Here is a 13,903-nt window from a genome sequence, read left to right as displayed (position 1 = left end):
CGGACTATATTCTTTGATGACAAAGCAATAAAATTAGAAATGTATGACAAAAGAGACTTTAAAATCTAAAGACAGGCAAAAGTCTAGGAAATATTTGGGGGGGGGGTAGTGGAGATAATAACTTCAATTTTTTAAGAAAAAGTTTGGTGATTGGGGCACCTGGGTGGCTCAGTCAGTTAAGCGTTCCACTTGGGCTCAGGTCATGATCTCAAGGTCCATGAGTTTGAGCCCCGTGTCGGGCTCTGTGCTGACTGCTCAGAGCCTGGAGCCTGTTTCAGATTCTGTGTCTCCCTCTCTCTCTGACCCTCCCCCACTCATGCTCTGTCTCTCTCTGTCTCAAAAATAAATAAACGTTAACAAAAAAAAATTTTTTTTAAAGAAAATTTTGGTGACCTCTAAAAGAACGGAAATACAATCTCATGGTTTCCCAACTAGACAAGAAAAAAAAAAATAGAGATTATAGAAAATTGGCAACATTTTCAATCCAAATGAAAGTAGAATGAAATAAAGAGGAAGAACATTAAAAAGATAATACAAAATGAGACAGTAGAAATAAACCCAAATGTATTAATAATTGTCAGAAAGACAAACATAATAAACTCAGATATTGAAAGAATTTATCGCATCAAAGTCCTAAAAATCCAATAAAATTCTACTTACGAAAGAGACCTACAACAAAACAAAGAAATTGGAAATAACCAAAACAAAGACCAAAAACAACGAAATTGGAAATAAAGGGATGAAAGGGTGGCTTAGTAGCATAACAGAGACAAATAAACCGTATGGTATTTTAAAAAACCTGAATAATAGATGAAGGGGAAGAGTACATAATAAAAGAATATGCCATTAAGAAAAGAGGACATCATAAACCTTGGCAGATCGAATAACATAGCTGAGTCCCTTAAATATGCACACGGATTCTTTAACCCTCCTCCATTCAAAAGATGGAGCCTCACTCCTCCGCCTTGAAAATGGGCTGAGCTTAGCAACTCACTTCTAATGACCAGCATGTGGTGAAGTAACGGAATGTGGCCTCCGAAGCCGCAGCAGAAACGACCTCGCAGCTTCTGCCCTGCACATAATCGCCCGCTCTGGGGAAAGCCCGCAGCCGTGCCATGTGGACACTCCAGCAGCCCAGGAAGAGTCTGGGCAGGGAGAGAGACCACACCAAGCTGCCAACCATGGGAGTGAGCTTGGAACCAGCCCTCCAGCCCTGGGCCGCACCTGCAGAGGACAGCGGCCCCACAGAGAGACCCCAAACCGGAACCACCAAGCTAAGCCATTTCTGAATCTCAGACTCAGAAGCTGTGAGATTATATTGTTGTTTTAAGCCATTCAGTTTGGGGGGGTTACTTGCTATGCAGGAACACACAACTGATAAAATGGCCTCAAGTTGTGGAAAGCAAAAACAGCCATCGTGACAAGGAGAAATAGACAAATCCCTAAGCCTCGTGGCAGATTCTAACAGCCTCTATCATATATGGATAGATCGTGCAGAAAAAAAGTGTAAGCATGTTGGAAGATCGTAGTACTGTTAGCTCATAGTTACTGAGAACTTAGGTGCTGAGCACCATTCAAAGTATTTTTGCTTGGATATAGAAACTTGCACCAAAAAATAGAGAGCATACATAATTTCAAATATCGAAGAGCACCACAAATATCGACCAGTTATAAGATCACAAAGAAAATCTCAATGTATTTCAAATAACCTGTTTTACTAACCACTGTCTCTACTAAACACAATGCAATTAAATTAAAAAGCAACAGGGGGCCTGGGTGGCTCTGTTGGTTAAGCATCTGACTTCGGCTCAGGTCATGATCTTGAGGTTAGTGAGTTTGAGCCCCGTGTTGGGCTCTGTGCTGACAGCTCGGAGCCTGGAGCCTGCTTCGGATTCTGTGTCTCCCTCTCTCTGCCCCTCCCCGCTCACACTGTCTCTTTTTCTCTCAAAAATAAATAAACATTAAAAATTTTTTTTATTAAAAAAAGTAAGAAATTTTAATTAAAAAAATAAAAAAATAAAATGGAGCAAATATGTGCAAAACACACATCGTCAAAAGACCTGTATCTACAATAGAAAATAACTCTGAAAACTTAATTAGAAAACAAAGAAAACAACCACATTTTTTAAAGGGGCAAAAACTTTGAACACTTTATCAGAGAAGATAACTGGATGGCAAAGAAGCACATGAAAAGATGCTCAATGTCACTAGTCAACAGTGGAAACAACCCAAAGGTCCTTCAACTAGTGAATGAATAAACAAACTGGTACAGCCATCTGATGGGATGCTATTTGGCAACAAAAAGGAAGGACTTATTGATACACGTAACAATGTGGATAAAATCAAATGCATTATACTAAACAGAAACCAGTCTCAAAAAGTAAGTCATATATGGTTCTATTTATATGACATTCTGAAAGTGCACTTTTTAGTTTTTGCTTTTTTTTTTTTTTTTTTTTTTGTAGAGCCCAACACAGAGCCCAACACTGGGCTTGAACTCACAAACCTGAGATCAAGAGTCCAATGCCCAACCAACTGAGCCCACCCAGGCACCCCTATATGACATTCTGTAAAAAGCAAAACTATAAAGACAGAAAACGGATCAGTGGTTACTAGGAGCCGGGGCAGGGGAGGGGTTGGCTACAAAGAAAAACAGGAATTTTGGAGGAAGATGGAACATTTCTTGATCGTGGCAGTACCTACATGATTTTCTTTTTTTGGCAGTTACGTGATCATATGAGTGTCAAAACTAAAAACTAACAAGGAGTGCATTTTACTGTATATAAACGATATGTTAATAAGTCTGAGTAAAATAAACAAAACTAAGGAAATAGATCAACTTCTGGTGATACTGCTCAAGATAAAAGACAAAGTCACACAAGTTTAAACAAATTTTAGGAATTGAGAAATATAATTACAGACCTGATTACAGATAATAAAATTTTAAAAATCAAAACACTTTACACCAACAAATTCGAAAATATATATTAAAATGGTAGCTCGCTTTCCAACCCGGGCCTGGCAGGATGGCTCCTGCAAAGAAGGATGGAGAGAAGAAGAAGGGCCGTTCTGCCATCAGCGAGGTAGTAACCAGAGACTACACCATCAACATTCACAAGCACATCCACGGAGTGGGTTTGAAGAAGCATGCCCCTCGGGCACTCAAAGAGATCCGGAAATTTGCTATGAAGGAGACGGGAACCCCAGATGTGCGCATCGACACCAGGCTCAACAAAGCTGTCTGGGCCAAAGGAACAAGGAATGTTCCATACCGTATCCATGTGCGGTTGACCAGAAAACGTAACAAGGATGAGGATTCACCAAACAAGCTCTGTACGTTGGTGACCTATGTACCTGTCACCACTTTCAAAAATCTACAGACTGGGGTTTTTTTTTTTTTTAATTTTTTTTTTTTTTACATTTATTTTTGAGAAACAGAGTGAGACAAAGCGTGAACGGGGGAGGGGCAGAGAGAGGAGGAGACACAGAATCTGAAGCAGGTCCCAGGCTCTGAGCAAGCGGTCAGCACAGAGCCTGATGCAGGGCTCGAACCCACGAACTGTGAGATCATGACCTGAGCCGAAGTCGGACACTCAACCGACTGAGCCACCCAGGCACCCCAAAAATCTACAGACTGTTAATGTGGATGAGAACTAATTGCTGATTGTCAAATAAAGGTATAAAACTGCAAAAAAATAAAAAAAATAAATTAATTAAAAAAATAAAATGGTAACTTCATAGAAAAAAAAACCCCACCAAAATTAATAAAACAGAAAACCTAACTAAATCAACAATCATTCAGGAAATTAAACTGGTAATCAAAAGTATCTCCCATCAAAAAGACACCAGGCACATATGATTTTGTATGTCAGCTTTATCCAACTGTTAAGAAACCAATAAACTCCTGGGGCACCTGGGTGGCTCAGTCGGTTAAGCGTCCGACTTCATCTCAGGTCATGATCTCGCGGTCCGTGAGTTCGAGCCCCACGTCGGGCTCTGTGCTGACCACTCAGAGCCTGGAGCCTGTTTCGGATTCTGTGTCTCCCTCTCTCTCTGACCCTCTCCCATTCATGCTCTGTCTCTCTCTGTCTCAAAAATAAATAAACGTTAAAAAAAAGTTTTAAAGAAACCAATAAACTCTATATCCTACAAAGTGTTTCAGAAAATTTTAAAAAGGTGAGCAAGCTATTTTGTTTTATGGGGTTAGTATAGTTTTCTGATAGCAAATAAGTACAAGAAAAATTACAGATCATTTTCACTAAGGAATACAGATGCATAAAATTTTTTAAAAACTGCTGTATTTTATTTATTTTTCTGTATACATTTTTAAAGTTATTTATGTATGTATGTATGTATGTATGTATGTATGTATGTATTTATTTATTTATTTAAGTAATCTCTATACCCAACCCAGGTTCAAACTCATGACCCCGAGAGCAAGAGTTGCATGTTCTCCCAACTAAGCCGGCCAGGCTTCCCCAAAACTGCTGTATTTTAAGGGGTGCCTGGGTGGCTCAGTCGGTCAAGCGTCCAACTTTGGCTCAGGTCAGGATCTCATGGCTCCTGGGTTCAAGCCCTACATCTGTGCTGACAGCTCCGAGGCTTGAGTCTGCTTTGGATTCTATGCTTCTCTCTGTCTCTGCCCCTCCCCTGCTCGTGCTCTGTCTCGGTCTCAAAAATAAATAAACGTTAAAAAAAGTTAACACACACACACACTCCCACAGGCTCTTATCACAATGAAGTAGGGTTTAGCAAGGATATGAGGATAGTTTAACAGCAAACACTTCTGTCAATATTCAGCACAATGCATTATATTACCAAATTAAAGAAAAATGTGTTACCATCTTCAGAGATGCAGAAGAGGCATTTGGTAAAATTAAACATTCATTCATTTTTAACAACACTCGGCACACTACGGATTGGAGGCATTGACTACGGTGATGCCCACAGCCAGACTGTGAGGGACACGCATAAATTAACACAGATCCAGTTTCTTGGTACTTGCTGCCATGGGGTGGCTTGCACACCCTCAGTAAAGTACTGCCAGGGGCTTGTGTGAAGTATTTTGGGTAAGTTTCAAAACAACATGGTTTTATTTTGGACTCAGTGCTGCCAGAAAGTGGGGGCAGATTTACATTTCAATTTTTTTAAGTTTATTTATTTTGAGAGAGAGAGAGAGAGAGAGAGAGAGAAGAGAGAGAGAGAGAGAGAGAGAGAGAGAGAGAAAGCAGCGGATGGGCAGGCAGAGAGAATCCCAAGCAGGCTCTGTACTGTCAGCACAGAGCCCGATGAGAGGTCCAGTCTCATGAACTGTGAGATCACGGCCTGAGCAGAAATCAGGAGTCAGACACAAGCAACTGAGCCCCACTATATTTCCATTTTTATCGAGGAGGCCCTCTGGACCCCACCTGTCGTGACTCTCTGCCTGCTGCCGTCTCTACTGGTAATTATGACACCTAGAGCGGGCTTTAAAACCTCCAAGGTGGGGGCCACCTGACTGGCTCAGTTGGTCAAACATGTGACTCTTGACCTCAGGGTTGTGAGTTCGAGCCCACGTTAGGTGTAGAGATTATTTAAGTAAATAAATAAACTGAAAAAAAAAATCCCTCCAAGGATAATATTTAAAGCCATGAGAATGGTCCTCTAAACTCTTCCCCATTGAGTCACCATCTTCTGGGCTACGGCCCTTGGGCAGCACACCCCCACCCACACACCCTCGTTTGCAACCATACCAGACTCCCCCGCGCTCCCCGGCATCACAGCCACTGTCACCCCTCGAGCCGTGGCTCACACTTTCAGCTCTGCCTAGAAGGCCCCTCACCCTTGCTTATCTCTTTCCTGCCTGGCAAACTTCTATTGCTTCTAGACCCGGCTCAAATGTCATGTGCTCTGTACCCCTTTACCCCTGTGTTGTCCCCCTCCTCATCATTCCTGCAGTCTTTCTTTCCTGTCTCTTGCCCTTCTTCGTCCTACATCAATGAAATACTGACCCTCTGGGTGCTAAGGAGTCCAGGGTGAATCAGGAGGCCACAGATCAGTGACAAGACTTACAGAACCACATGGGAAAACCTCAAGGTTGGAGCAGGTCTGCTAGTCAGCTCAGCCAGCCCAGCTTCCGGCACTGGTGGGCACTTTGCAGATGCTCAGGGAACAGCTGTTGGTTGAAAGGAGTCTGTTCTGTGTTGAAATGTGTCCCCCCCCCGCCCCGCCCGCCCCCGCAAATGATCCTTTCTAATCCTAACTCCCCAGTACCTGTGAACATAACCTTATTTGGAAATAGGGTCTTTGGAGATGAAAATCAAGTTAAGATGAGGTCATGCTGGACTGGGTAGATTTTAATCTGAATACTGGTGTCCTCCTCAGTAGAAGGAAATTTGGACACAGGCATACAGGGAAGGCCTTGAAGGTGGAGGCAGAGACTGGAGCCATCTACAGACCAGCCAGAGACAAAGAAGCAGGAGGAGGCAGGGAAAGTTTCCCCCTCTGGAGCCTTCAGAGGGGGAATGGCCCGCTGATACCTTGACTTTGAACTTGTAGCCTCCAGAACTGTGAGAGAATACATTTCTGTTGCTTTAAGCCACCCAGTTATGGTAACTTGTTTCCGCAGCCCTAGGAGACCAATACGGAGTCATAAACTCCTGAGTCACCTCCCCCCCAACCCCCCCCCACCCCACCCCACTGCCCTAGAAGGCCGCAGCTGCCCCAAACTCTGCTGCAGGCTGGATCTCCCCCCCCCACCCCGAGCCTGGCCGAGGCCTCCGCTCTGTGACCACCAGAGGACTACCTCCCCATAGACACTAGATGGCGCCAGCGGACTGAGCCCTCCCGGCTCTCCGGGCCCCCAGGGGCTGGTAAAGGGACGCCGTGCAAATCCAAGATGGGGATCAGACATCCAACTTTAAGTTCTTTCCAGAGAAAGTGGCTTTTGTTCTGTCAGAGAGGAAATTGGATCCTCTCCCTTGCAAACTGTCCTGCCAACTCAATCTCGCCCTTCCTCCTTCTCAGCCTCAGAATTTGAACGGACGAAGTGCAGGCCATGCCCATGAGGCCCTGAGCACAGGATTCGCAATCGTGATTTGGGGCAAGCCGGCCTGGGTGTCCCAGGTGTGGGGACTACCACCTCCGCAGACGGCGTGGATGTGGGAGGGAAGACAGGGTGTGCATCCACTCTGGCTCTTGGGACTCTGTATTCGCCTCCCAACTTGACATCTCCCACGGCTAACGTCCATTAGACCCAGCTCCTTCTCCAGCCTTCCCATCACAGAGAGCCCACTCCACAATCTGAGAGCCATTTCTGATACTTTCTTCTCTTTCTCCCCGTGTCCTACCCATTGCTGCGCACTGAAGAGCCCGCCTCCAAAGCACATCTGAGGTTTGTCCGTTTCTCCTCACTGCCCCTGCCACCCCCTGGTCCAGGCCACCACATTGCTCACCTGGACTAGCCCCTTGCTACTCAGTGTGGTCTGTGGATCAGCAGCATGGGCACCACCTGGGAACTTGTTAGAGACGCCGGGTCCCAGGACCCGCCCCAGACCTCCTGGACCCGAATCTACATTTCGGTAAGCTCCTCTCGGGTGACCAGGGAATTCTTGAGGCACGGTGCTGACTCGTCTTTCCGCACCTGCTCTTACCCTCCTCCACCCAGTTAAACAGAGTAAGAAGAACCTTTTGGAGACATACCAGATGATTCCACTCCCCTGCTAAAAGGCTTCCGTGGCTTCAGTGCTCTTAGATGATGTTCAAGTCTTTATCATGGCCTATGAGACTTGCCTACTCCTGCAGCATGCTTTCACCCCACTCTCCTTCTGGCTCCCAGCCCTTCCTCCTTCTGAGTTCCCGGCAGGCTGGACCTCTAACTGGAACCTTCCTCACCTAGTTAACCCCTGTGCGTTTTTGCATCTCAACCATCACTTCCTCAAGGAAGCTCTGGACCACACCAACGGGGTCCAGCTGACCAGACCAGTTTTCACAGGCAGAGACTGCATGGATCTGTGCTCCTCTGTATTCCTAGTGCCTGGCACGTAGTAGGTGCTCAACACACTTGCTAATTACTGATGCGTCAGAGCAGGCCCATGAGGGCGTGAGTGCTTGTGTTTCCGGAGCTACTGTGACTCTCCATCCCAGGATTATAAGGACCAGGCCAGCATCAGATCTGGTAGAGCCATGGACGCTGTGCCCCCGAGATACCGGATCCCCTCTCTGCACATTGTCCTGCCAATCCCGACTTGCCCTCTGCAACCTAAGTGTTGCAGTTGCTGTGGGGAGAAGTAGGAGGGGGCGGAGCACTCACTGACTGCCTGGTTCTGCCCTCACTGGCAGGCTGTCCTCTGCTCCTCCCACTTCCTCTACAAGTTCCAGTGGGGGCCAAAGACTTCTATTTTCACCCCAAAAGCAATCCCCTGGCTTTGTCCCCCACACCCAAACAAGGGCGAGGACCCTTCCCTGGGTCCTGGCCCCTCACTCCAAGACCTCTTGACTTTCTGCACTGGCCCCTGACTTGCTCTTTCCAATCAAAGCTTTCTTTCATTTCTCTGTTATTCCCCCTTCTTGCCGTAGAGACGTACAGTCTTTTTTGACCCTTTTGTCCGTTTCTCTTACTCTTCTTCACACGGTCAACCACAGAGCTCAGCTCTCTTGACCTGAACGGTCTCCCCAAACACCTGAGCAATTCTCTCATCTCTTCCAACTCGCTCAAGCCCCCCTGTGCTCTAATCCCCCAGAGGGCTGCCCTTCCCCCTCTCCCACCAGGACACCTGCAGGGGTCTCCTGGTTGGCTCTCCACTCCGACCCCTTGTCCACCAGCTTCTTTTCTATTATGTTCAGACCACATCATTCAGTCTTCAAATCCTTCAGTAGCTCCCACTTGCCTGCGGAATCCTGTCTGCATCCCTAGTGTGACAAACTCCTGCTGGGTGTGGGCATACCCCCTGAGCTGCTTCCCTCACTGGCTCCCTCCACCCTAGACTCCTGTCCATTGCCTGGATAGGTCAGTGTTTTCGGGGGAGAGCCTTGGCCAGACACCCTATTGTGAGACTGGATGTATGAGTTTGCTAGGGCTGCTGTAACAAAGTACCACAGACCAGGTGGCTTAAACAACAGAGATTATTTTGTCATAGTTCTGGAGGCCAGAAGTCCTAGATCGATGTGTCAGCAGGGACCCTTCATTTGAAGACCATGAGGGGAGGATGTGTTCCAGACCTGTCTCCTGCACTTGTGGATGGCCATCTTTTTCCTGTGTCTTCACATCCTCTTCCCTCTCAATGGGTCTGTGTCCAAATTCCCTCTTCCTATAAGGACGCCAGTCAGTTTGGATTAGGGTCCACCCAAAGACCTCATTTTAACTTAATTACTTCTTTAAAAATTTTTTTTTAATGTTTTTATTTATTTTTGAGACAGAGAGAGACAGAACATGAGCAGGGGAGGGGCAGAGAGAGGGGGAGACACAGAATCCGAAGCAGGCTCCAGGCTCTGAGCGGTCAGCACAGAGCCCGACATGGGGCTCGAACTCACAAACCACTAGATCATGACCTGAGTCAAAGTCGGACGCTTAACCGACTGAGCCTCCCCGGCGCCCCTAACTTAATTATCTCTTTAAAGACCTGATCTCCAAATAGGATTTCGACATATGCATTTTAGCGGGGAAGCAATCCAATTCATAACACCAACGATCCCAGGAAATAATTATTTTCTCAGGGAAAGAAGATGGAAATAACGGGCAATGAGCATGGTTTATTGTCCTTAAACAAGGCACTGCAGGGAGCTGCGTGTTCCTTCCCAGGAGGCAGATTACTAATTTGGAACAAGAGAAAAATATCAGATAAATTTGCAAAACTTCTTGTGAATATTCCTTCTGATCCTAGGTAATACACATTTTGCTTTTTAAGAAATAATTTTTTGAACGGGTATTATAGTCACTTGCTTCAAAACCCAGAGTCACACAAGGGGTAAAAGATGATCCTTCCTCCCATGTCACTCTCCTTTCCCAGAGGCACTTCATGCTTCCTGTATCAGGAGTGGTCCTCTGCACATAGAAAAACGTGCACATTGACACATTTCTCATCATCTCTTTTTTGTACACAGATGATAGCATTCGTGCACTTGTTCTGCACTTGGCTTTTCCCATATGACAGTGGATTCTGTAGATTGGTCCAGAGCTGGGACACCTGGGTGACTCAGTCAGTTAAGCATCTGACTCTTGGTTTCAGCTCAGGTCACGATCTCATGGTTCATAGGTTCCAGCCCCACATTGGGCTCTGCGCTGACAGTGCAGAGCCTTCTTGGAATTCTCTCTCTCTCTCTCTCTCTCTCCCTCTCTCTCTGCCCCTCCCCTGCTTGCACGCACTGTCTCAAAAATAAGTACATAAACTTAAAAAAAAAAAAAAAGATTCGTTCAGGACTATTATATTTGCTTTTCCATATCCACTTTGTATTTGGATGTATCATCGTATGCTACAACAAAATGTTCCAGGCCCATCTTGTGATCTTCCCTCCCCAGCTCTGAATCAGCCATTTCTCCAAGGACTCCTGGTTCCTTTTAGTGGCAAACAATATTTTAAAGTCAAGATCTTGGGGAATCTGAGGGGCTCAGTTGGTTAAGCATCTGACTCTTGATTTCGGCTCAGGCCATGGTCTCATTGTTAGTGGGTTCGAGCCCCATACTGGGCTGTGAGCCGACAGCGTGGAGCCTGCTTAGGATTCTCTCTCCCCTCTCCCTGCCCCTCCCCCACTCTCAAAATAAATAAACTTAAAAAAATAAATAAATAAAAGCCACGATCTGAACTCTAGGTATGCTCTCTGTAGTCGAGGCGTCACTGCTCCCAAGCCCTCTGGGGACAGCTAGGGAATATCTGTGTGTATGTGTACATGTGAACATGCACTGTGTGTATTTATTTCTGCATCTATTTGAGTAGATGGTATATCATGGGTCCCCACCGATACCTCCAATTCCAATCTGACACAGCTGGGTTGGTTATTTTGTTTCCCTTTCTGATTTTGTAACTCTGCTCCCACTTACCGGTTTCAGAAGGGACTTGTTCAGTAATAGGAGGGACGAGGAACTGCATTATAATGTGATGGTTGTTGCCAAATTGCCCTGCAAAAAGAATGTACCCATTTACACCCCCACCAGATATTTTTAAGCTTTTTCTTTTGCCGGTATCATAGGTGGAAAATACTATTTCTGATGTTTTAACATGTATTGCTGTTATATAAGATAGCTTGCTCATTTTTGAATGTTTCTTTTTTTTTTAATTAATTTATTTGAGAGGTTGGGGAGGGGGCAGGAGGGGCAGGAGAGAGACAGAGAGAGAGTCCCAAACAGGCTCTGTGCTGTCAGTACAGAGCATGATGCCGGGCTTGATCCCATGAAGCATGAGATCGTGACCTGAGCCAAAATCAAGAGTCAGATGCTTAACCCTCTGAGCCACCCAGGTGTCCCCACTTTTGAATGTTTCTAATGACAAATCAAGAAACTTGGCAAGAGTGTTGTAGTTGGATGTAACTACTGTCCTTCCACTTCTGCCCTAAAGAAAACAATAGAAGGGGTAAAAAACCAAAAAACCAAAAAACACCTCTCGGCTTTGGAATTGATGCCTGGTCGTTGCTGGCAGAAACTTGGTTGCAAGCAGTGGGTGTCCCTTCTGTTGCCCATCCCAAAGAGCAAGTGAATTGGCCCTGCATTGGAAACTTGAATTGGTCCTGTCATTTCTGAAGACTCCCCTTGCTGGCAGGGGCCAGGAGCTGGTGGATTGTGACAGAAAATCTGCTATGCTCTGTTTTTGTTCAGGATAGACTCTGGGACAGAAAGTCTCTAGATACTTGTCTCTGGGTGTGCTGAAATTTCTTTCTTGTGATTAAAATAATTAAAGTTTAGTCAATCCAAAGAAGAAAGGCATTTCTTATTTTGGTAGATCTTTTTTTTTTTTTTTTAACGTTTATTTATTTTTGAGAGAGAGAGAGAGACAGAGAGAGAGAGACAGAGCATGAGCAGGGGAAGGACAGAGAAAGAGAGGGAGACACAGAATCTGAAGCAGGCTCCAGTCTCTGAGCTATCAGCACAGCTTGAACATGGGGCTCGAACCCACGAACCATGAGATCATGACCTGAGCTGAAGTCAGACACTCAATCGACTGAACCACCCAGGTGCCCCTTATTTTGGCAGATCTTTGGTATTAGGTTGAAATTGCCCATTGCTGACCTTTTTTATTAACCTGCAAAAACAACAACTTTGGATGATTCTAATTTTATATGCTGGTATTTTGATCTATGGCCTAACGAGTCCCCTTCCCACTTACTTCCTTACCTGTGTTGTCGAAACATAATCCATCCTTCATGATGTAAAGTGAATGGCACCTTCCCTGGGAATCTTCGCTCATCCCGAGAAATGAACTCTTCCTCCCTTCTCACTACTCAGGCACTGTGCTGGTGCTCCATTAGACTTTTTTAATGAAGTTTTAGGTACCTGTTTAGTCTCTTTCTCCCTATTAGTCTGCAAGCTATTTGAGGACAAAGGCTGAGTCTTGCTCATTTTTGTGCCCCTGGAATCTAGTACCAGGCTTTGTATTAAGTAGATCCTAAAAAAAAAAAAAAAAAAAAAAAAGTTTTTTAATTTTGTTTTTAATGTTTATTTAATTTTGAGAGAGAGAGAGAGAGAGAGAGAGAGAGAGAAAGCATGAGCGGGGTAGGGGCAGAGAGCGAGTGAGACCCAGAATCCCAAGTAGGCTCCAGGCTCTGAGCTGTCAGCACAGAGCCCCACGCGGGGCTCGAACCCATGAGCAGTGAGATCATGACCTGAGCCAAAGTTGGACGCTCAACCAAATGAGCCACCCGGGTGCCCGCCCACCCCCCCCCCCCCAATTTTATTAAACGAATGAACAAATGATTGGAACATGAGTGAGGACAGTCTTCCATCCTGCAGACAGGTTACACCAAAAGTCCCTACAAGTGTTTGGAACCCGGATGCTCAAGGGCTTTGGGACCACCCCAGAAGCCACAGCAGCCCTCATGCTTGGTAGTTGTGTTGAGCCATAGTCCTTCCATCACACACCCCAGATCACCCCCAGATGTTCAGCCCTGCCCCCCAGGATTAACCTGCGAACAGGCTGCCTTTGCTGGAGGCCGGGTTACTTGCTCCTCCAGGGAGGCTGTGGGTGGGGAAGTCCATATTTGCCAAGCCCTCTGCAGTGCCCTGCCAAATGGAGAATCATCTACTACCCCGGGCTCAGGAATAGGTCAAGCTGCCCCACATGGGCTGCACAGGACATTCCTTTGTTGTGAAATTTTCTGGGTCCCCTGGGGCATCATGGGAAATCTGAAATGCCAAATAGCTGTTCACCTCTTGGCATGGGATGGGACGGTCCCTAAGCCCTGCCATGTTCCTCTACCACTAGGGAGCTTAGGAGAGTGACCTATGTATGTATATCTATCATCTATGTGTCTGTCTATCATCTATCAATCATCTATCTATCATGCATTATTTAGAGGGGAAATCACAGTTTTGACTTCATCTCAAACACGGACCTCTTGGACGCCAAATCTGCACAATTTTCAATGTCTTCTATGTCTTGTTATAAAGAGTAGGCAAACCATACTTTAACTTCAGGAATAATGACACAAGTGTAAATCAAAACAATGCCATTTTCTTTCAATTGGCATATTTTTTAAAATGATAATCCCCCATGCTAGCAGGGCTGTGGGAAAACACACACTGCCAATGAGAGTATAATTTGGGATAACTTTCTTGGTGGGCAATTTGAGATATAGCAAAAGCCACTAAAATGTGGATTTCTTTTGATCTAGCATTCCATTTCCAGTAGTTTATCTCAAGGAAATAATTTAAAATACTATCAAACCCTTGGTTATTAGAATTTTTTAAAAGTTTTGGTAACCCAAATGTCTAAATTAC

At 45.4% G+C, this 13,903-nt stretch overlaps 1 protein-coding gene across 1 annotated transcript; it reads left to right on the top strand.

The window, feature by feature from the left end:
- Window positions 1-2,940: 2,940 nt before the first annotated feature.
- Window positions 2,941-3,435, top strand: LOC122222877 (60S ribosomal protein L31-like). Its single transcript, XM_042943637.1, has one exon. It carries the CDS (start codon window positions 3,027-3,029, stop codon window positions 3,429-3,431), a length of 405 nt encoding a protein of 134 aa, XP_042799571.1. The 5' UTR covers window positions 2,941-3,026; the 3' UTR covers window positions 3,432-3,435.
- The last annotated feature ends 10,468 nt before the right edge of the window (window positions 3,436-13,903 follow it).

This window comes from Panthera leo, chromosome B3 (assembly GCF_018350215.1).
Source record: "Panthera leo isolate Ple1 chromosome B3, P.leo_Ple1_pat1.1, whole genome shotgun sequence".
Lineage (NCBI taxonomy): Eukaryota > Metazoa > Chordata > Mammalia > Carnivora > Felidae > Panthera > Panthera leo.
The sequence above is the reverse complement of the archived record's forward strand: the minus strand, read 5'-3'. Positions and strand labels throughout refer to the sequence as shown.

What these genes read in the sequence shown, in the direction of transcription:
- LOC122222877 (XM_042943637.1), top strand. Translation starts at nt 3,027, where the DNA reads ATGGCTCCTGCAAAGAAGGATGGAGAGAAGAAGAAGGGCCGTTCTGCC.